The sequence below is a fragment of the Bufo bufo genome, chromosome 11, assembly GCF_905171765.1.
Source record: "Bufo bufo chromosome 11, aBufBuf1.1, whole genome shotgun sequence".
NCBI classification, from domain to species: Eukaryota; Metazoa; Chordata; class Amphibia; order Anura; family Bufonidae; genus Bufo; species Bufo bufo.
In genome coordinates this window covers 17,887,426-17,912,057 of record NC_053399.1, presented here as the reverse complement: position 1 = coordinate 17,912,057, position 24,632 = coordinate 17,887,426, and the positions used below count along the sequence as shown (strand labels likewise).

The 24,632-nt window shown below is 44.2% G+C and overlaps 1 protein-coding gene across 1 annotated transcript; it reads right to left on the bottom strand.

Annotated features, from left to right (window-relative positions):
* Positions 1–1,803: 1,803 nt before the first annotated feature.
* LOC120981433 (tyrosinase-like) lies at positions 1,804–18,670 on the bottom strand. Its single transcript, XM_040410971.1, has 5 exons — positions 18,165–18,670; positions 8,074–8,896; positions 6,742–6,955; positions 5,769–5,910; positions 1,804–2,087 (listed from the first exon to the last, which is right to left on the bottom strand). Exons 1-5 carry the CDS (start codon positions 18,668–18,670, stop codon positions 1,907–1,909), a joined length of 1,866 nt encoding a protein of 621 aa, XP_040266905.1. The 3' UTR covers positions 1,804–1,906.
* Positions 18,671–24,632: the final 5,962 nt, after the last annotated feature.

Sequence of the window (24,632 nt, the reverse complement as noted above, 5' to 3'; positions counted from 1 at the left end):
ATGTCTGTGGAGGCTCCACTCCTGGTTTTGGCTCACAATCATTGAAGGAAGGAAATCACTGACTAAACACTCAGGCCTCATGCACACGACCGTTGTGTGCACCTGTGGCCGTTGTTCCGTTATCCGTGATTTTCTGCGGACCCATTGACTTTCAATGGGTCCATTGAAAACTCGGAAAATGCACAGTTTGTCATCCGCCTCCGTGATCCGTGTATCCTGTCCGTCAAAAAAATATGACCTGTCCTATTTTTTTGACGGACAACGGTTCACGAACCCATTCAAGTCAATGGGTCCGTGAAAAAACATGGATGCACACAAGATTGGCGTCTGTGATCCGTGCCCGTAGGCTACTTTCATACAGACGGATCCGAAGATTCGTCTGCATAAAAGCTTTTTCAGAGCTTCGTGAAAACTCAAATCCGACAGTATATTCTAACACAGAGGCGTTCCCATAGTGATGGGGACGCTTCTAGTTAGAATATACTACGAACTGTGTACATGACTGCCCCCTGCTGCCTGGCAGCACCCGATCTCTTACAGGGGGCTGTGATCCGCACAATTAACCCCTCAGGTGCCGCACCTGAAGGGGTTAATTGTGCGTATCATAGCCCCCTGTAAGAGATCAGGGGCTGCCAGGCAGCAAGGGGCACACCCCCCTCCCTCCCCAGTTTTAATTTCATTGGTGGCAAGTGCAGCCCCCCCTGGCCCCCCCTCCCTCTATTGTATTAATATCATTGGTGGCCAGTGCGGCCCCCCCGGCCCCCCCTCCCTCTATTGTATTAATATCATTGGCAGTGTCGGACTGGGGTACCTAGGGACCACCAGAAAAATTTATTTTGGGGGCCCACCGTACGGATACATTCAAATATAATAAATAATCTAACAAGTTTTTTATATGAACATAAGCTGGTTGAGGTGCTGTACATTGAATATATGTATGTAGTGTACTAAATCTAATGTGTTATGTGCCACTTGTGCAGGGGGTGGGAGACTAGGGGTCCACTTTTCTCAGGGGCCCACCGGGGGATTCCCCTGTACCCCTGTGGGCCAGTCCGACCCTGATCATTGGTGGCCAGTGTGCGCCCCCCCGGCTCCCCCTCCCTCCCTCTATTGTATTATCATTGGTGGACAGTGTGCGCCCCCCCCCCGGCCCCCCTCTATTGTATTGATATCATTGGTGGCCAGTGTGCGGCCTCCCCTCTCCCCCCCTCCCCCGATCATTGGTGTCAGCGGAGAGTTCCGATCGGAGTCCCAGTTTAATCGCTGGGGCTCCGATCGGTAACCATGGCAACCAGGACGCTACTGCAGTCCTGGTTGCCATGGTTAATTAGCAATATTAGAAGCATCATACTTACCTGCTGCGCTGTCTGTGACCGGCCGGGAGCTCCTCCTACTGGTAAGTGACAGATCGTTAAGCAATGCGCCGCACAGACCTGTCACTTACCAGTAGGAGGAGCTCCCGGCCGGTCACAGACAGCGCAGCAGGTAAGTATGATGCTTCTAATATTGCTAAGTAACCATGGCAACCAGGACTGCCCTGAATTGGTAGAACTAGCAGAATTATGAATGCAGCTCTAGATGTGCCTAAAATATAAGACACAATGAGACAAATAGTACATAATATGCAAAGCAAAGATTAATAATACTCACTTTCTAAAATGCAAAGTGGGACTCATCATGGAAGAAGTTGTGTTCATAGTGACACAGGAGCAGGGGACGAGTCCCTGCATAAGAAGACTAATTACCGATAGGTAAAAACTGGGTGACTAGCGCCCTTAAAATGCTCATCTATCAAAGGAGCAGGACATATGGCAGCAGAGGGGAGGATACAGTAACAGGAAAACTTACAAGAAGGCAAGAACAACACCAAGCATTGCTACAAAGACATTCCCTTTAAGGGGATACCTTACATCCCCTGATACTCAGAGTACTCATATCCCAGCTCAGTAGAACTGCTCAGAAAATCCTTGTTCCTATAACATGGAAAGTAAGGGGTGGAGCATTCATCGGGGCCCTGTCCGGGCTCATCATTTTCTGGGTAGTCGGCTGGGGTCGCTTTATAATTCTGCAGCCATGCTTGAAATATCCTGAAAGATGATGGTAAAAATTGATGTTGCAAATATTACATGTGAGCTTCAAAGACCAGTCTAATGAATATCCAGCTTAAGCATCAATCAATGAAAATCTCTGCAACTTTCTAATATACTGTGTTTCAATTCATCACCATCTCTGCTTGCTGGCAGTGAGTGGAGAGTGAGATGAGGTCACTTAGCAATGGTGGATCATAATAGGAGGGGTGTGGGTTGGCCAATGTGACCAAAGATACAGTATGATGAAAAACAATGTTAATTTTTTTTGCTGTAGAAGGACCTGCACGTGGTCATGTGACCTCAGCAGGTCCTCAAGTCCAGAGTCGAGGGCAGCAAGAAGGCAGAGGAGCAAAGTGTTAGTTGCATGTGGTAAGTGTAAGGGTTCTGTATAAGTTTAGGGGTCTGCTCAGTGGCGTAGCTATCAGGGAAGCAGCTCAGAAGGGGCCCGGGAGCAGTCACTGTACTTCGTCACCCCGGGCCTCTGTCAGAGCAGCTGACTTCTCCGGCACCGGGTCCAGAATCCTGCACTTGCACCTCTGTCACTGACCTGACATCAGTGACATTGCTCCGCCTCTTCCCCTCCTCAGTTCTGATGATGGACAGTGACCAGCATCAGGACGGTCCAATGTGGGCGGAGCTAGCATATACCCGCCCCCTTTCCTACCCGCGATTCCTGCTGACTGAACCTTCCATGCCCAGCATGCTGAACATCAGTTGGATTGCCACATCTGCACCAGTGATGTGAGTGGCAGTGGAACTGGGGTTAGATTCAGCTTTCCCAGACTGTGCACATGTGACCTGCAGTACAGTAGGAAAGCTATGTGAATTATATCATGAGATGTCATCCAGCTTCCCTGCTATCCTGCATGGCATAAGTACAGAGGCATTAGAGTATGGGGGAGAGATACAGCAGGAAAAGCTAGGTGTCTATATATGTGTATTGTATATGTGTGCGTCCATGTATGTGGAAAGTGCATGAATGACTGTGTCCATGTATGTGGAGAGTGCGTCTAAGTATGTGGTGAGTGTGTATATGAGTGCATCCATGTATGTGGAGAGTGTGTGGATGACGGCATCCATGCAGTGGGGGAAATAATTATTTGACCCCTCACTGATTTTGTAAGTTTGTCCAATGACAAAGAAATGAAAAGTCTCAGAACAGTATCATTTCAATGGTAGGTTTATTGTAACAGTGGCAGATGGCACATCAAAAGGAAAATCGAAAAAATAACTTTAAATAAAAGATAGCAACTGATTTGCATTTCATTGAGTGAAATAAGTATTTGAACCCTCTAACAAAAAAAGACTTAATACTTGGTGGAAAAACCCTGGTTTGCAAGCACAGAGGTCAAACGTTTCTTGTAATTGATGACCAAGTTTGCGCACATTTTAGGAGGAATGTTGGTCCACTCCTCTTTGCAGATCATCTCTAAATCCCTAAGGTTTCGAGGCTGTCTCTGTGCAACTCTGAGCTTGAGCTCCCTCCATAGGTTTTCGATTGGATTAAGGTCCGGAGACTGACTAGGCCACTCCATGACCTTAATGTGCTTCTTCTTGAGCCACTCCTTTGTTGCCTTTGCTGTATGTTTTGGGTCATTGTCGTGCTGGAACACCCATCCACGACCCATTTTCAGTTTCCTGGCAGAGGGAAGGAGGTTGTCGCTCAGGATTTCACGATACATGGCTCCGTCCATTTTCCCGTTTATGCGAATAAGTTGTCCTGTGCCCTTAGCAGAAAAACACCCCCAAAGCAAAATGTTTCCACCCCCATGCTTGACGGTGGGGACGGTGTTTTGGGGGTCATAGGCAGCATTTTTCTTCCTCCAAACACAGCGAGTTGAGTTAATGCCAAAGAGCTCTATTTTGGTCTCATCAGACCACAGCACCTTCTCCCAGTCACTCTCTGAATCATTCAGGTGTTCATTGGCAAACTTCAGACGGGCCTGCACATGTGCCTTCCTGAGCAGGGGGACCTTGCGAGCCCTGCAGGATTTTAATCCATTGCGGTGTAATGTGTTTCCAATGGTTTTCTTGGTGACTGTGGTCCCTGCTAATTTGAGGTCATTAACTAACTCCTCCCGTGTAGTTCTAGGATGCTTTTTCACCTTTCTCAGAACCATTGACACCCCACGAGGTGAGATCTTGCGTGGAGCCCCAGAGCGAGGTCGATTGATGGTCATTTTGTGCTCCTTCCATTTTCGAACAATCGCACCAACAGTTGTCACCTTCTCTCCCAGCTTCTTGCTAATGGTTTTGTAGCCCATTCCAGCCTTGTGCAGGTCTACAATTTTGTCTCTGACATCCTTGGACAGCTCTTTGGTCTTTCCCATGTTGGAGAGTTTGGAGTCTGCTTGATTGATTGATTCTGTGGACAGGTGTCTTTTATACAGGTGACTAGTTAAGACAGGTGTCCTTAATGAGGGTGACTAATTGAGTAGAAGTGTCTAACCACTCTGTGGGAGCCAGAACTCTTAATGGTTGGTAGGGGTTCAAATACTTATTTCACTCAATGAAATGCAAATCAGTTGCTATCTTTTATTTAAAGTTATTTTTTCGATTTTCCTTTTGATGTGCTATCTGCCACTGTTACAATAAACCTACCATTGAAATGATACTGTTCTGAGACTTTTCATTTATTTGTCATTGGACAAACTTACAAAATCAGTGAGGGGTCAAATAATTATTTCCCCCACTGTATGTGGAGAGTGCGTGAATGTATGTGGAGAGTGCGTGTATGAGTGCATCTATGTATATGCTGAGTGTGTGGATGACTGCGTCCATGTATGTGGAGAGGGAGTCCATGTACATGTAAAGTGCGTGTATGACCGCGTCCATGGCTGCAGTATGAAAGGCTAAAATACTTGTGGATATGTAGAGGTGAATCAGACGGGTCTATTACTATTGCAGCGCAGGTTTTAAAGGGGTTGAGTTGAATATAAACTCCGTCAGCAACTGGAAATGTTAAAAAAAAAAACAAAGTCGTGTTTAAAATGAGATGCAAATAAATAAATACAGTAAATAAAAAGTCAAAATAGCCATATGAGAGGGGTTTGCACAGGAGGAGGGGGTTTGTGAAGAAGTGTGTAAGTGTGTGTGGGGGGGACCCCGTACAAAAATTTGCTGTGGGGTCCAGTCAGTTCTAGCTACGCCTCTGGGTCTGCATATAGGAGGTTTGGGGTCTAAATGTATTTAGGGGGCCTGTGTCTCTATGTAGAGGGTTTAGGGGTCAGTATTTGGTGTTTTGGTTGGGGGCTGTTCTGGGGTCTGTATTTTCTATGGGGGGGGTCTGGGATTCTGGGAGTCATTATATATGAGGTCTGCATTTCTTTTAGGGGTTTGGGTCTGTATTTAGAGTGTCTGGTTTGGGGTGGGGTGAGGAGGTTCTGTCTTTATTTAGAGGGTCTGTTTTGGGGACTTATTTGTTTAGGGGATCTGGGGGGTCTGTATTTGAGAGCAGCCCAAGGACTATGGTCACTGAGCATTGACTGCTCTGATACACTGTAACAAATTACAACTGTATGAGCAGGACTATAGTACGAGATGTGTATTGTGTCCAGTAGCCATCAAATGGTCAACATTTCCAGTATCCAACTTGTCACAGCCTCTGCCCTGTATGTGTCCCTGGGAAAGCTGGGTGACTACTAATATGGCCGCCACTACAGCTTCAAGGGAACTTACTTGTCAACGAAGCCGTGATGCAGCAGGAATATGGGGTCGTTGGCGGAGATGGGGACCTGAGCCATCGTTCCCCCCAAATAAAGGTGAACCGCGTTGTGCATAGTGTACTCCAGTGTTGTCCCATCCGATGGTCTCAGGAAACCTAAAAAATGGATCAAACCGGCAGAGAGTGAGCAATCTCATGTAGGGTAAGGCTACTTTCACACTAGCGTTTTTCTTTTCCGGCACTGAGTTCCGTCCTAGGGGCTCAATACCGGAAAATAACTGATCAGTTTTATCCCCTTGCATTCTGAATGGAGAGTAATCCGTTCAAGATGCATCAGGATGTCTTCAGTTCAGTCTTTTTGACTGTTCAGAACGGAGATAATACCGCAGCATGCTACGGTTTTATTTCAGGCCCAAAAAACTGAAGACGTGCCTCAATGCCGGTCCAGCCTTTCGGTCTGCGCATGCACAGACCAAAGAAAAGGTGAAAAAAATAAACTCCGGATCAGTTTTTCTGGATGACACCGGAAAGACGGATCTGGCATTTCGATGCATTTTTCTGACTGATCAGTCTTACAAATGCCATTAGTTGGCATATGTTTTGCTGAATCCGGCAGGCAGTTCCGGCAACGGAACTACTTGTCGGATCACTCTGCCACAAGTGTTAAGGTAGCCTAAGCCCTACATGTGACATTATTTAGGTTATATATAGGGGGTGCGGTGATACATGGGCCGAGGGGGTCAAATGGGTCCAAAGGCATGCCCCAGGAAATTGAGATCAGCGCCGCTGTTTGCAGTGCGCTGCAGAAATGGGCAGGTTGCCTTTTTGCCTGCAGCACTTGCATACAAGGTACAAGGCAAACAGCACCTAATTCTCAGCTTCCAGTACCAGAACTCCCCCCCCCCCCCCCTTTCTCAGTATGACATGAAGATAAACAGGACACTGCTCTCAGATCCTGGCAACTTATGGTAACAGATGATGACCTACCTTCTAAAGCGTTCCGGAAGCTCCTCTGTGCATTAGCATTGTAGGGGAATGTATCGAAGTCTGTCCATTTCAGGGTGTCCTCTACATCCTGGAAGGTGGGGAGACTTTTGATCTGGGGATCTGAACCCGGCTTCCTGTGGAGTCTCTCCATCTGACACTCGTCCCCAGCAGTTTGGCAATAGGCATCGGCATAATTGTACCCGCTGCAAATAGACTGAAGTGGAGGGATACAGTATTAGCCTTTCCATGAAGTAGGAGGAGGGTGGGAAACAGAACACTAAAATGGGAAGTGGGACGGGGGGGACTACCGTAAACATAAATTCAACATCTAAATTGTATTAACTTTTGATTATTTTTCTTATACTGATTTTGATCCATATTATACTCCAGTCACATCCAAAGCTGCCTGCAAATTACTGGATCTCTCCATTCACACATACAGAGGCAGCAGACCATTAAGGAACAAGTATATTATATCAGAAATGAGCATACAACAGCTATAGAATGTGCACAGCGGGTCTGGTTACCTGAGGGGCCCCTCAGCCAAGTATGACAATGGGGGTCCTATCTTGAATTTAATTTCATCTGCTTCATGTCTTCTACTCTAGTCACATCCAAAGCTTCCTGCAAATTATTGAATCTCTCTAGTAGATAATTAAGGCATGAGTACATTACATAAGACTGGAGCATATAGTGGCTATAGAGAGTGTAGGAGTAAAGCCCGGGTCATGGCTGTGGGGCCCCTCCGCCACATAAGAAAACCCCAGTATGGGCATGAGGGTCCTTCCTATACAGAACAGCTCTCCCATAAACTTCAGTAAAACGTAAACATTGTATTTAGTTTTGCAAATAAATTGCTTATTTATCTTGTATTGTTTGATCTGCTTCATGTCTTATACTCTAGTGACATGTAAAGCTGCAAGCACATTACTGAATCTCTCCATTCACATACAGAGCTGCAGCAAATCATTATGGGACAAGTGTAAGCTACATGAGGGGCAGATCTAGGAGTAGCACTCGTGTCTTGTTGCTTGCAGAGACCCTAAGACTCCTCGGCCACATAAAAAGACCCTAATATTATAAACGGTGCACAGTAGGAATGAATTTTACATGAAGGCTCAGGAGTTACATCTCTTCTGTCAACATCATCTGGGGTACGGTGGGAACCCCCACATCACCCACAATGCAATACAGCAGAGCATTATCTGCAACACCTAGACACTGAACCAGCAGGGGGTGCTGCAGTGAAGCATACATTTGAATCGCTTGCAGAACTGTGAATGCAGCTCTGGAGGCATCCGGAGACAAGATGGCAATAAGATTACTACTCACTTTCCAAAATGCGAAGTGGGAGTCATCGTCCAGGAAGCCTTGTGCATTGCTTGCGCCAAGAAATTCATTGGTGCAGATGGAGCAGTTCTTTTCTCCTCTCCAGTCATAGTAAGGAATGGCGAAATCTTCATCACCCGTCAGGCGCCGAATTTCCTCCTCCAAGAACACGAGACCCAAACGATGCCAGCCGGGGAAGGCCGGACCCTGATGGGCGTAGTTTCTGCTAAAATCAAATGTGCTGTTGAGTAGAATGGGCTTCAAAGAGTAATAATGGATCCAGGCAAAGACATCGTAAATGGAGGCGTCCACGAAGTGGTACGTATCCTGGAAGTGTCTGTCCCCCGTGGACAGGATGACAAAATCGTCACTTTTTGTGGTTTTGGCCAACGCTAAGTAACTAAAAAACCTCTTCCTTTCCAGAAACGAGAGCTGGCGGATCTCTCTCCGGACCACACATTTTTTTGGGCGATCGCACTTGTCGCCGTAGTATCCATATTTACACCGGCCGCAGTTGAAGCCGATGTAGTTTCTGAAGCATTCACAAGTTCTGTCGTAGTAAAAACGTGGCCAATCTAATCGGTCATCGTAAAAATCGCGATCCCGGCGGGTGCCCAGGGGCGTAAAAACCACACCGTCTCTGCACTGGCCACGTCCAGATCGTGATCCACAAGGGCTTTGATCCTTCCACGGTGGGCAGCAAGTCTTTGTCTGAAGAGCTGCACTTGTCGTACATAACCTCGGGAACTGACAGTAGACCGCGCCCAGGAAGAGCGCGAAAAATGTACACAGCATAAACATGGCCTCCAGAGCTAACAACCGCCCCCTGATAGAGAAGAAGAAAAATAATCTGAATATTACACATACTACATACATTACACCAAAGATCTTACAATCATAAGTTACTACACACAGCTTTATTTTTCTCCCATAGAAGGCAGTATTATAGTCGTTATATTCTTGTACATTGGAGGCAGTATTATAGTAGTTATATTCTTGTACATTGGAGGCAGTATTATAGTAGTTATATTCTTGTACATAGGAGCAGTATTATAGTAGTTATATTCTTGTACATAGGGACAATATTATAGTAGTGATATTCTTGTACATAGGAGCAGTATTATAGTAGTTATATTCTTGTACATAGGAGTCAGTATTATAATAGTTATATTCTTGTACATAGGAGCAGTATTATAGTAGTTATATTCTTGTACATAGGAGCAGTATTATAGTAGTTATATTCTTGTACATAGAAGCAGTATTATAGTACTGTAGTTATATTTTTGTACATAGGAGGCAGTATTATAGTAGTTATATTCTTGTACATAGGAGCAGTATTATAGTACTGTAGTTATATTCTTGTACATAGGAGCAGTATTATAGTAGTTATATTCTTGTACATAGAAGCAGTATTATAGTAGTTATATTCTTGTAAATAGAAGCAGTATTATAGTACTGTAGTTATATTCTTGTACATAGGAGCAGTATTATAGTAGTTATATTCTTGTACAGTACATAGGAGGCAGTATTATAGTAGTTATATTCTTGTACATAGGCACAGTATTATAGTACGGTAGTTATATTTGTGTACATAGGAGGCAGTATTATAGTAGTTATTCTTGTACATAGGAGCAGCATTATAGTAGTTATATTCTTGTACACAGGAGGCAGAATTATAGTAGTTATATTCTTGTACATAGGGGCAGTATTATACAGTGTGTACAGAATTATTAGGCAAGTTGTATTTTTGAGGATTAATTTTATTATTGAACAACAACCATTTTCTCAATGAACCCAAAAAACTCATTAATACCAATCCAGCCACGGGCCCATCCATCTGGCCCATCAAGACTCACTCTCATTTCATCAGTCCATAAAACCTTAGAAAAATCAGTCTTGAGATATTTCTTGGCCCAGTCTTGACGTTTCAGCTTGTGTGTCTTGTTCAGTGGTGGTCGTCTTTCAGACTTTCTTACCTTGGCCATGTCTCTGAGTATTGCACACCTTGTGCTTTTGGGCACTCCAGTGATGTTGCAGCTCTGAAATATGGCCAAACTGGTGGCAAGTGGCATCTTGGCAGCTGCACGCTTGACTTTTCTCAGTTCATGGGCAGTTATTTTGCGCCTTGGTTTTTCCACACGCTTCTTGCGACCCTGTTGACTATTTTGAATTAAACGCTTGATTGTTCGATGATCACGCTTCAGAAGCTTTGCAATTTTAAGAGTGCTGCATCCCTCTGCAAGATATCTCACTATTTTTGACTTTTCTGAGCCTGTCAAGTCCTTCTTTTGACCCATTTTGCCAAAGGAAAGGAAGTTGCCTAATAATTATGCACACCTAATATAGGGTGTTGATGTTGTTAAAGCAGCCCTAAATTAGGGCATTTTAGATACACTGGTGTTCCAGATCAATGTACCCCCCCAGGGGTTAATATCCACGCGTGGCTGAGAGACTGAACACTGACACAGAAGTTGGTCAAAGCAATCTCTAACTTTATTTAAATCAGGTAAGCCGTATTATACATCTTCAGAAGAGGGCAGTCCTCACTGAGGCTTAAACATTGTTTCATTGGTCAAAAAGGAAGAAAAGATAAGAGAGAGTAGATAATATACCTGCATCTGCGCAGTGAATACTACTTTGGAATGTAAACATCTCGTTACCATCGCCATTTTGTAATGGCTGACAATCTAACAATAATGCTGCATACGTCATATGTGACACTTCAAAGAGGTGCTTCTCTATAGGCAGTGAATAATATATATCATCAAGCCATATGATTGGCTTACGCATCTCCACCACACTCCATGGGACACCTGTATAAAGATGAGAAATCAGACACTGCCCGCTGCACTTTGCCCCCCCCCCCCCTCTCTTCTACAGTCTTGAAACAAAGAGAAGGGTGGGGGGGAGGCACTTGGAGAAGAAAAAGTTTAACTCATTACAGTCCTAGATATACAAAATATAGAATAAAATTCACACATCTTTAACAGTCCCCCCTTGAATTTCATTCTCTCCCTAAACCTAACCATCTGTCCCAATGCTCCGCCTCCTTTTCACCAGCTTCCACGACAAGTCATTCCTAGCGAACAACCTCCCGTGACACTGGATTTGAGCACGGGGAAGTCAGATGATCTTTCCCTAACCAGCGTTGACATTATATGGGGGGACTGGAGGTCATCAGTGCTTCTGATTTTCTGGATCGATGTTTTCATACAATTTTTCATATTCTTTTGAGTCATGATCAACAGTCACACAAGGGAAAACCAGTCTCAACACTTCATTGAAATCAATCCAATTATGCTTTTCTTTGAGCTTCACTGTGCTTGTGGTCAACAACACTTGGAATGGACCATCAAACCAGGGTTTTAGGACTTTCCTAACGTGTCTTTTTCTACCACCCAATCTCCAGACACAAGTGGGTGGGTTCCTGGTACTTTATCAAAACCTGGAAGTGAAGCAAAAACTCGAAAATGTACTTTAGTCAAATGCTTGTACAAAACTGATCACATAATCTGTCAGACAACCATGTTGCATCTGAAGCTGCTGTGGGATATAAATCCTATCCTAGGGGCTGACCCAAAAAAGGACCTTATAGGGACAAAGGCCTGTCTCACGGTTAGGCGTATACCTTACTAAAAGAGGGCTACCAGCAGGCACTCTAAGGCTTCTGAATCTTTAACTTAGTGTCCCGTTCAGTTCCTTTTTCCTACTCTACTGCTGCTTTGTGGATGGTACGAAGCATGTAAGGCCTGTCCTACACCCAAAACCTTCATCATCTCCTGCATCACTTCACCTGTGAAGTGAACACCTGTGTCACTTTCAATGATCTAAGGTACCCCATACCTGCACACAACTTCGGCCATAATCTTTTTTACTTCTTTGGGTACGGTTTTGGCCATCCTGAAAACAAGTCACATATCAATACATACTCATACATGCCCACCTTGTGTAGTTGAAGGTAGTCTGTAAACGTTGAAACAGATACAAAAAGCAAGATGTGTTTCTTGGGTACCTTAACCACCTTGCCCACGTTGTTGTGGGCACAACCGTTTATCTTTGAGTATGTCTGACTGTTACAGTGCTGAACCCTAGGGCGTACCATATGATACGTACTAAATCACACATAGCAGTTTTTGTCTGGTGCGTCACTCCATGGGTTGCCTGTGCCATCGTGGATTAGAGGGACCTGGGAAGGCAAAGTTTCCCTTCTTATTTGTAGTCCCCCCTTTTCCATCCACCAGTCCCTTTCCTCCTTCCCCATCTGGTTCTGTAACGTCTTAAGAACTTTCGGGAGACAGGAGGAGTTCTTTCAGGGACCTAAACTGTGGCCACTTAAGACAGGGGTCTGCTTAGGTAATTTGGCAGCCATTTTTGCCGCCTAATCTGCCGTGGCTTTCCCCTTTGGCTCCTCTGCATCTGTTTACAGTGGCCTTTCGTTGCTTGCATCACCTCTCATGTTAGTGACAAGAGGGCTTCCATCAGAGACCTCACTGCTTCCCCATTTTCGATGGGTTTACCTGAAGCGATCAAGGAGTCTCTGGCTTTCCATGTGGGCCCATAGTCATGGGCTATCCCAAAAGCACACCTGGAATCAGTGTAAATGTTGGCTGTTTTTCCATCTGCATATCTGCAAGCTCCACTTCTTGAGCAGACATGTGTGGTAGTTCACGTTTAATCACGTCTGCCCAACCTGTGTAGTACCTGCCATCCTGGCCATACCTCGATCCATCCACAAAGAGCACATGATCTAGATTACCTAATGGCTGATTTACCAAATCCCACTACCTCTTGCGACATCATCTGCAAACAGTCAGGAGCCTCTTCCTTTGAATCTGGAAGAAAAGTTTAAAGTGCGGTGCTCTAACTCTTCCCTCCCCCCTTGGTCCAGAGGCAACAGGGTGGCTAGGTCCAAAGTATTACACCTTTGGAGAGCAACATTGTCAGGCAACAAAATGGAACACTGCATTCTCAAATAACGGGCAACAAAACAATCATTTGGATTGTACGTTCATGAGGATAGATGTAATATCACCATCACTTTGTGGTTCAGAACTATCTCAGAGCTTTCATCAAGCATAGCTAGTACAACTACTACAGCTCTGATGCAGAAAGGGGCACTTCTGGCCACGGGATCAAGTCTGACTGAATAATATGCTACGGGGCGTTATTGATGGCCATGCAGTTGGGTGAGGACAGCTGAGTCATGGCCACTCACTTCATAACAATACAATCTAAATGTAATAATCTGATGGTACATTGTGGGGGAACACAAAATTGCCAGTTCTAGGCATAAAAAGCATCTACCACCTCATCTGTGAAGCGGTGGGGACTAAAGGACAAATCAATCACAGTGGAGTGAGCAGGGGTAATGGGAACCTGAGCCAACAAGGTGTGTGTATTGGGCACGATGTGGGTGTTAGAAACTGTGACTTCATTAACGGCATGTAGGTCATGTACCATCCAATGGTGAGTGGTTTTGCTTTTTTCAGCTTCTGGGAGTACTGATACAAACATGGACCAGGGAATTTTATCACCAATGGCCAACAAACAAAGTTCCTGGTCGTTAACAAACAAAGTTCCTGGTTGTTGAGGGCACCTGTAAGCTTCACAGTGCCGTCCTCCTGATATGAGATACCAGAATGTACTTTTGCAAGCAAATCTGCACCTAGGAGGCAACAAAGGGCGTTACCACTGACCAGCAAACGGGCAAGCGCATCTTGGTTAGGGGCAAATCTAATATGGATGGTTTCTGTTGAAAATAGAGCGTACTACTTTCCCATCCACTTCTACCCAAAGACTGGTGTGCTTGGAGAGTAAATCAGGGGAGGCCATGTTTGCTGTGCACAACTGTCTTGGCTGCTCCAGTATCTATCAAAAACGGGACTACTTCTTTATCACCCAGAGTGAGGGATATCATTGGGCCAGACTGAATCTGCTTAAAATGTTTAAAAGTAGAGCCAATACTGGATTTCCTGTTTCCTAATCTTGATCTAACTCCCCCCCCCGTCTTTGTGTTCTCCTTATAACAACAAAACATGGGTGTCTGTGGGGACGGACAGTGATATGGGCATGGTCAACAGTGTGGACGAGGAGTACCACACACAGCACAACACTCTCTCTTCTGGGATCTGGGTCCCACAGACTGCAGGCCCATCACAGGGTGGCAGATTTACTTTTTCCTCACTTCAATGAGGCGTTTGACATCAGGGCTGTAGCAATGCCAAAGGAACACTACCTATGGTTGGCACCACTGAACCACCCAATGCCGCTTGATGTTACTCTGCATTTTGGCTTACAGAAGTATCCAACTTTCCCTATCGCGGAATTAATAGACTGGAAAACAAAACAGGACTTTTCATCTTCCATGGGAGTGTCTTATAACTAGGGGATGGGCACAAGGGCTGTCGTTGTCTGTAACGTCCACCCCTATCCTCCTCCGTCCGCTCTGAGTCATCTAAGTCCACCCCTTTCAGTCGGACGCTGTGGTCTTCCTTTTGTCTGTTAGTAATGTGCTAGCTATCTATAAGAACAGAGCTCTGATGTTTAGCACAACACTTAACATGTAACACGCAACTTCAAACATTGAAACAAACAGATCTGACAATACAGACATAAACACACAAAGGGCCCATAAAAACCTTTCATTGACTTCGATATAAAAAAATGTACAGCTTGATCAATGCTGTTGGCACCAATAAAAACCCAAAAACTTCCAAGAAAAAATAAAATAAAATCCTCAATGGGCATATTATTTAAAAAACAAATACCGTACTCCATACGCATTCATATACATTTTCATTAACAGCTCATAATCAGTCTTCACACATATTCGCCTCAATTACAACTCAAAGCCACACCCATTCACATTCCACTGAATCATTTATGTCTTCCAACCCACATTGTTTCATCCCAAAACTTGCAGCACAGACAAACACAGCTTTCCTGGAAACAGATAGTCACACCACACCCAGAATTGCTGATGGTCTGTCGCTGTAAGATAATATACATGTTATATAATCATACACTCATTTTGTTAAAAGGCGGATTCCCACAGTGCACTGCTTGGGAAAGAAGAAAGAAGATTATTGAACAATTCTTTGTCTTCTATAATAATAATATTACACATATAACATCACTTACTCTGCATTTTTCCCTCCCCCCATTTTCCTGCTCCTCTTATCTCAGGAATGTTTCTGTGTGAAGGCGGGGGGGAAGTAAATCTCTCTATTTCACAGTTCCATTAACTGACCATCTTTTTGTCCCTCCAGTTGCCGCACCTAGTAATCATTCCGCTTTCCCCGACACTGCTCTGTTTTCTCACTCGTTAAAAACTCCCCCTTCAACATCACCGGAGTTCTGATGCCCTCAGTCTGTAAGCTCGAACTTCAGTTTCTTACAGATTTTCATCCGTGTTGCCAGCCGGGCGACCTTCTGTCCGGGGCCACACTTTCGCTAACATTCTTTGTCACATTTTAACTTTCAATCCTTCAACATCACATCCTATAATCTCCCTCTTTATAATACTGGGACTGAGCCATCTTAACAACAGTATTACAAACTGACACACACACAAAACAGAGGAGTGATCAGCACCTTTAACCCTTTCCTCCGCAGACAAAGGATTCACCCTCCCCACTGGTTTGCTTAAATCTGACTATCACGTCTGACTAGTCAGCCGGGACTCCCCGCACTTCTTCAGGCGGCTCCTTCGCGTCTTCCTGGGGTCAGGTCAGGTGGAGAATATCTCCGCAGTCTTCCCTTTCGGGTCATACGGCTCCACGGTCTCCCTGAGGTCAGGTCAGGTGGAGAATATCTCTGCAGTCTTCCCTTAGGTCAAGGGTCATACAGCTCCACGCGTCTCCCTGCCAGGTCAGCCGGAGTTTACTTTGTCCCACACCTCGGCGCTACAGCGCCTCCTTCCAAACCAGGAGGTTACGGTCCCCTCCCTTTGTCTGTGGTTTTACCGTCTGTGCTCAACTCACTCCTCGCATATATCACAGACACACATAAAACATATACACACCAGAGTGATCTATGATTTCAGACTATGGTTCTATGGACCCCAGGCTTTCAGCATTACAGCCGACTACTATACTTACATCGGTACCACCCCAGAGCGGACTGAGCTATCTGAGCATGACAAAGTAAATAGCAGAAAGGCAGATGAGATAAAAAGTTTTCTCACCTTTCTTTGAGGTTGCAATCCTCTCCCCACTGCCGTTCGTCAAGCTCAGGGGCCCGTCTTGTCAGCTGTTTGATGCTACATTCGCCCTTAGGGCCCCACGTTGGGGGCCATTTGTTAAAGCAGCCCTAAATTAGGGCATTTTAGATACACTGGTGTTCCAGATCAATGTACCCCCCCAGGGGTTAATATCCACGCGTGGCTGAGAGACTGAACACTGACACAGAAGTTGGTCAAAGCAATCTCTAACTTTATTTAAATCAGGTAAGCCGTATTATACATCTTCAGAAGAGGGCAGTCCTCACTGAGGCTTAAACATTGTTTCATTGGTCAAAAAGGAAGAAAAGATAAGAGAGAGTAGATAATATACCTGCATCTGCGCAGTGAATACCACTTTGGAATGTGAACTAATGTAAACATCTCGTTACCATCACCATTTTGTAATGGCTGACAATCTAACAATAATGCTGCATACGTCATATGTGACACTTCAAAGAGGTGCTTCTCTATAGGCAGTGAATAATATATATCATCAAGCCATATGATTGGCTTACGCATCTCCACCACACTCCATGGGACACCTGTATAAAGATGAGAAATCAGACACTGCCCGCTGCACTTTGCCCCCCCTCTCTCTTCTACAGTCTTGAAACAAAGAGAAGGGTAGGGGAAGAGGCACTTGGAGAAGAAAAAGTTTAACTCATTACAGTCCTAGATATACAAAATATAGAATAAAATTCACACATCTTTAACAATGTCATTAGACCACACCCCTTCTCATTACAGAGATGCACATCACCTAATATGCTTAATTGGTAGTAGGCTTTCGAGCCTATACAGCTTGGAGTAAGACAACATGCATAAAGAGGATGATGTGGTCAAAATACTCATTTGCCTAATAATTCTGCACTCCCTGTAGTAGTTATATACTTGTACATAGGAGTCAGTATTATAGTAGTTATTTTCTTGTACATAGGAGCAGTATTATAGTAGTTTTATTCTTGTACATAGAAGCAGTATTATAGTACTGTTGTTATATTCTTGTATATAGGAGGCAGTATTATAGTTATATTCTTGTACATAGGAGCAGTTTTATAGTAGTTATTTTCTTGTACAGTAGATAGGAGGCAGTATTATAATAGTTATATTCTTGTACATAGGATCATTATTATAGTAGTTATATTCTTGTACATAGGAGCAGTATTATAGTACGGTAGTTATATTCTTGTATATAGGAGGCAGTATTATAGTAGTTATATTCTTAACCATATTTCTTTTTATTGAGGTAAGAAAACAAGGCCACATGCCTACACAAGACAACTGTTTCATAACATTAAGAGTCACAATAGTTATCCAGCATACAAGTCATGTGTAAGCAATACCAGCTGCTATTATCTTCATCAAAAACATACATCAAAAGAAACGAAAAGAAGGAAGGAAAAAGGGAGGGAGAAGTGAGGGGATCCTGCTCTATCATGTGAAATTCCTGTGTGATTTCCATGGGGACCATAGCTTTAGGAAACAATGGCGAGAGTTTGTTTCCCAATGTGCCAGTTCCTCAAAGCGGTAGATATGATCTACCTTGTCCGTTCACATATCTAGATTTGGAGGGGAATCGGTTTTCCACAAAAAGGGAACTAGTAGTCTAGCTGCTGTAATCAGCATTGTAGGGAGATTATTTTTGGCCGGGGTTATCGTGCTATTAGGGCACCATAGTAAGATAAGTTTAGCATCTAGTACGACTTTGGTTTTGCAAACACTATTAATCATTGATTCTACCAATTTCCAAAATGGTTGAATCTTATGGCAGAGCCACCAGATATGTGATAGTGAACCGGTTTCTATGCCACATCTCCAGCACACCTCGGGTACCTCAGGGTTAAGTTTGTGCAAGAATTCAGGAGTTTTGTACCATCTACTTAGTAGCTTAAAAGAATTCTCTTGAACTCTCACACAACGACCAAAGCCATGAGAATGAGCCAAAACAAAGGCTCTCTCTGGTTCCGTCAGGTTCATAGAAAGCTCTCGCTCCCATGAAGTCAAATACCCAAGTTCTGGTGGTAAGAAGGAAAGCATTTCTTTATACATCTGGGATAATGGCCTAAGAGGAGGCTTAGGAGCCAGGACTTTCTTTTCAAGCCAAGAGGGGGAGCTGCTACTAGCAAAGGTTCCAACGCATAATTTGGTATCTCTCTTAAAATCTGCCAAGTGGAAAAAGGGAGCTGTTTTGATTTCGGGGCGATCCAATATTAAATCCCACTGCAAACTACCATCTGGGAGAAGGACATCCCGCAGGAACAAGCCAGCGAGCCTAGACCAAATCCCAGAGGGGCTTGACACAGAAGGATGAATATAGCTCTGTAACAATTTAAGAGGCATACAGGGGTTAGGGAAGCTAAACTGCTGGGATTTGACCATTTTAGACCATTCTACTAGCATTCCCTTCCAAACCGGGGATGAGGCGTAATGGTTAGCTGAAAAGGGCCTAACACCCCATAGAGTGAGTTGATCTTGGTTGGTGAGTAATACAGATTCAAGCCGTGAGCAAAGGGAGTTAGATTTACATGTTAGGGTAGATACACATCTACATAACTGAACAGCAGTGTAATATGACTTTACATCAGGCATCCCAAAGCCTCCAAACTTCTTATCTCTTGTAAGGACAGAATAAGCAATGCGTGGCGACTTGCCATTCCAGAGAAAGCGCGTGAACACTCGGCGGACCTCTGAAAAGTATGAGTTTGGCAGCCATATAGGGATGGCTTGTAGCAAATAAAGAAATTTGGGGAGAATGAAAGTTTTCAGATAGTTTTTCCTCCCTATCCATGAAACAAAAGGGAGTTTCAAATTTTGTAAGTGGGTGCGAACCTCTTGTAGGAGTGGGGCATAGTTAAGGGATGCTAGGTCTAGAATATTGGCCGAAACATGTGTTCCTAAAAACGTAACGTCTCTGGAGGCCCAGGTAAATGGAGTGGAACGTTTTAGACTGTTGACTACAGATTGGGGGCAAGAAATATTAAGTGCCATGGATTTCCCATAATTTATTTTGAAGTTGGATACAAATCCGAAGTCCTCAAAAGTATTCAGCAACTTGGGCAAGGCTTCCGCAGGGTTGGAGGTCATGACTAAAAGGTCATCCGCGAATGCTGCAGTAACATGGGTTTGTGGGCCAATCTGGAGGCCTCTAATAACAGGGTCTGATCTAATTTTACCCAGAAGGGTTTCCATGACCAGTACAAATAGTGCCGGGGAGAGGGGGCACCCCTGTCTTGTCCCGTTGGTGATGCGAAATGGTGGGGATAATGCTCCATTGACTTTGACCATGGCAGAGGGGGCCGAATAAAGGGTGTTGACAGCACTGATAAACTGGTCCGGGAGGCCAAACTTCGACAGGGTCCGCGACATAAAGAGCCAGCTGACCCTGTCGAAGGCTTTTTCCGCATCCGTGCTCACTAGAACTAAAGGCCTAGAGGATCTCTTGGCCCAATTCACTAGATGTAGAAGCCGTACCGTGTTTTCTGACCCCTGTCTGCCATGGACAAAACCTACTTGTTCTTCATGCACAATGTCAGGGAGAACATCCTGAAGCCTGGTAGCCAGAATTTTCGCCCACCACTTCACATCATTATTAAGTAAAGATATTGGCCTATAGTTACTGCAGCATGTTGGATCCTTGTTTTCCTTATGGAGGACAGTAATGTGCGCCATTAAGGAATGAGGAGCGAGAGACCCCCCTGTCAGAAGGTAGTTGCACAAGTTCCTGAAACGTGGGATTAACACATCCTGAAAGGATTTATAGTATGCAATGGAAAATCCATCAGGGCCGGGGCTTTTACCCGATGGGATAGACATAAGGACTTTGCGAACCTCTGAATCGGAAATAGGCTTAGTCAGGAGGGAAGTTTTTGATGGGGATACAGAGGGAAGGTCTAGAGACTGCAAGAATTTATCAGTGGCCTCGGATAGATCTCCCGGGGTAGTCCCATTAGGGGGTGGCAAATTATATAAGGCCTCATAGAAGGTACAAAACGCCTTAGCGACATCTGGGGTGGACTTATGTATTTTGCCCTTGGAGTCTTTAATAGAGGAAACAAAGGAGTCAGAGAACTGCTTTTTGGCAATTGCCGACATCAGTCTGTTTCCTCTATCCCCATGAGCATAGGCCTTGAATCGGGAACGGAGGACCAACTTTGCTGAGGTGACATTCAATAAATTTTTTAGTTTTGTTCTGGCTTCAGTTAGTTCTGCTAGGATGCTTATAGCACGAGATTCCTTGTGGGAAGATTCTAGACGAGATATGGTCGCCAATAAGGCGTCCAGGGCTAGTGTCCTTTGTTTTTTCACAAAGGCTCCCAAAGCTATGAGTTCCCCCCTTAGGACCACCTTATGGGATTCCCATAGTATAGAAGGAGAAGGAGGTGAATCTGGGGTGTCATTAAGTGTGAAAAATTCAGATATTGAGGCCTTAAGTTTGTCTGCATGTCTAGGGTCTAGAATCAGAGTATCATTAAGACGCCACAAGCGCTCCTTTCTCTGCGGGCTAGACAGGGAAAAATTTACAATGACAGGGGCATGGTCGGATAATGTTATATTACCTATCCGGGCTCCAGAGACATTACGTACATACGAACTAGACAGGAAAATGTAATCCAATCTGTGGAAAGATAGTTTGGCATGTGAGTAAAAGGTATAATCTCGGCCATTGGGGTTTAGGGCCCGCCAGACATCCAATACTTTAAGTTTTTTCAGGGAAATTTTCAATCTTTTCAGGAGCCTATAAGATACAGAAGGTCTGCCCGCCGAGGTGTCCACCGCTGGCTCCAGAGCCACATTGAAGTCGCCCCCCAGTACCAATAAGCCCTCTGAGAAGGAGGATAACGCAGCAACGGTCTGAACGAGCCATGGTACTTGGCCTTTATTGGGAGCGTACACGTTGGCAAAGGTCACTGGAGATTCGCCCAATAAACCCTTTATAAAAATGTATCTGCCCTCTGGGTCTGCTGAGATAGCCGAGTGTTTAAAGGGGAGGCATTTATGAATAGCTATACTAACCCCTCTACTAGCGGAGTCGTGAGTACTGTGAAACCACTGGACAAATTTCTTAGGGGGAAGCTTAGGAATCTTGCCCGTTCTGAAATGGGTCTCTTGCAAAAAGGCCACAGAGACCTTATCTTTCAGAAGGAGAGATAGTGTTTGAGACCTTTTACATGGCTCGTTCAGCCCGTGCGCGTTTAGTGAGGCGACCACTATAGAAGACATTTCTGAATACATTCAGGTGAGTAAATGCATAATACAACCATGGAAGTATGAAAGAGCACACATATGATATGAGCAGGAGAAGGGAAGGAAGGTAAGGGAAGTACAAAAGAACAAAAAATGAACAAGGGAACATTAAACATGTCAAGTTGACCAGTGAGTAATTCAGACATAACACCCGTCTGAGGAAGGTTAGTACTCTACCTATCACCAGCCAAGACAGGGTTGGACTGGCGAGGGGGCAAGTAAAGCACCTGTGGTCTGAACAAAAGAGACCAAAACAAAAAAAAATGTGTCCAGCACCTTACTCCGTCCGGACATCACCCTGCAATGAGGAGCAGAATGCGTTATCCTAGAGGTAGCGTCCCGTAGCAGCAATAATACGGTACAGAACCGTTAATATTACATAACATTAAGCCCAACTAAGAGATAGGCCATAAAAATAAAAACTCTAAGAATGCAGAAAACCTTTAAAGTGTAGAGAGGCCAAGTCCGCCTTTAGTAACCTGTGTAACAGAGGTGAGTAACAGTCATCTCCTATTCTGGGGAGGTAAAAATATCAGCAAGGTATGCTTACAAGCAACTCTAATCAGGTGGGATCTCTATCCATCCTGCCGCGTCCCGAACGATCTGGTTTGCCTGCGGACGCCGTCTGCCATGCGGTCACACGAGGTGGTGCGGGGAGGGCGCCATCTTGGTCAGCTGGTAACCATGAGGGGATCTCCATCGGAGGAACATCCAGGGACCGCCAAACAGAATCCAGGTCAGCAGGAGAGCGTACGGTGAGTAGCTTACCATTCCTGGAAATCGCCAACCCAAAGGGGTATAACCAGCGGAATGGGGTTGAGGTTTTCCTCAGGATATCCAGGAGAGGCCTGAGAAGGAGCCGCTTGGCCAGGGTGGATGGGGCGATGTCTTGGAACATCTGAATCGGGGTATTTTCGTACTCCAGTACCTCCATTTCTCTTTGGCTTTTAAGGATGGCTGCGGTATCAACGTAGCTCAATAAGCCACAGATTACATCACGTGGCGGTTCTTGCGGTTTAGGCCTAGGGCGCAGCGCCCTGTGTATGCGCTCCACCACGATTCCCGCCGCTCTGTCAGGATCCAGCAGCTTAGAGAACAATTCACGTGCTACAGTCGGTAAGGCCTCCGCTGCAAACGACTCAGGTAGGCCGCGGATGCGGATATTGCGCCGGCGGCTGCGGTTTTCTTGGTCTTCCAATTTCAGGAAGGCATCGTTTAGCAAGGCCTTGTGAGACGCCAGCACCTCCGACGCTTTACTCTCATACGTCATGATGGCCTCCTGAGTGGCTTCTAACGCCACCACTCTCTGCCCCAGATGCTTCATGTCGTCCTTGATATCAGACAGGTCTTGTTTCAAGGGCGAAAGGGCCGATTCAAGGACCCGGCGCAGGGTTCGCTCTGAGAGAGGTGGGTCTCTGGGTCTCTTGTCCGAGACATCGGAGCCGCTGCCTGCGTCTGACAATTCCCCGGCGTCAGAGTCCTGTGCAGCAGACGTCGCCATATTGGGGCCTTTCTGCGCCGTGAACCTCGACGTTTTCCGGAGAAACTTCTCCATCTCTGGCTGTTTGGAGCGCAGTGGGGTGGACTCTGAGCTTCCTCTGTTCTTTTCTCTGCCAGGTTTCCCCATAATCAAGCAAATTATGAGCTTTTATAGGGCAAATGAGCCGGAATGCTGGAGGAGCTCAAGCTCGTGCGGCCATTCAGCAGCGTGGCTCGGCTCCGCCCCTATAGTAGTTATATTCTTGTACATAGGAGCAATATTATAGTAGTTATAATCTTGTACATAGGAGGCAGTATTATAGTAGTCATATTCTTGTACATAGGAGCAATATTATAGTAGTTATAATCTTGTACATAGGAGGCAGTATTATAGTAGTTATATTCTTGTACATAGAAGCAGTATTATAGTACTGTAGTTATATTCTTGTATATAGGAGGCAGTATTATAGTTATATTCTTGTACATAGGAGCAGTTTTATAGTAGTTATATTCTTGTACAGTAGATAGGAGGCAGTATTATAATAGTTATATTCTTGTACATAGGATCATTATTATAGTAGTTATATTCTTGTACATAGGAGCAGTATTATAGTACGGTAGTTATATTCTTGTATATAGGAGGCAGTATTATAGTAGTTATATTCTTGTACATAGGAGCAATATTATAGTAGTTATAATCTTGTACATAGGAGGCAGTATTATAGTAGTTATATTCTTGAACATAGGAGCAGTATTATAGTAGTTATATTCTTGTACATAGGAGCAGTATTACAGTAGATATATTCTTGTACATAGAAGCAGTATTATAGTTCGGTAGTTATATTCTTGTTCATAGGAGGCAGTATTATAGTAGTTATATTCTTTTACATAGGAGGCAGTTTTATAGTAGTTATATTCTTATACATACGAGCAGTATTATAGTAGTTATATTCTTGTACATTGGAGGCAGTATTATAGTAGTTATATTCTTGTACATTGGAGGCAGTATTATAGTAGTTATATTCTTGTACATACGAACAGTATTATAGTAGACATATTCTTGTACATAGGAGCAGTATTATAGTAGTTATTTTCTTGTACATACAGTAGGATTAGTATTATAGTAGTTTTATTCTTGTACATAGGAGGTAGTATTATAGTAGTTATACTGTTCCTATGTATAAGAATATAACTACTATAATACTACCTCCTATGTACAAGAATAAAACTACTATAATACTAATCCTACTGTTTGTACAAGAAAATAACTACTATAATACTGACTCCTATGTACAAGAATATAACTACTATAAGACTTTTCCTATGTATAAGAATATAACTACTATAATACTACCTCCTATGTACAAGAATATAACTACTATAATACTGCTCCTATGTACAAGAATATAACTACTATAATACTACCTCCTATGTACAAGAATATAACTACCGAACTATAATACTGCTTCTATGTACAAGAATATATCTACTATAATACTGCCTCCTATGTACTGTACAAGAATATAACTACTATAAAACTGCTCCTATGTACAAAAATATAACTACTATAATACTGATTCCTATGTACAAGAATATAACTACTATAATACTGCCTCCT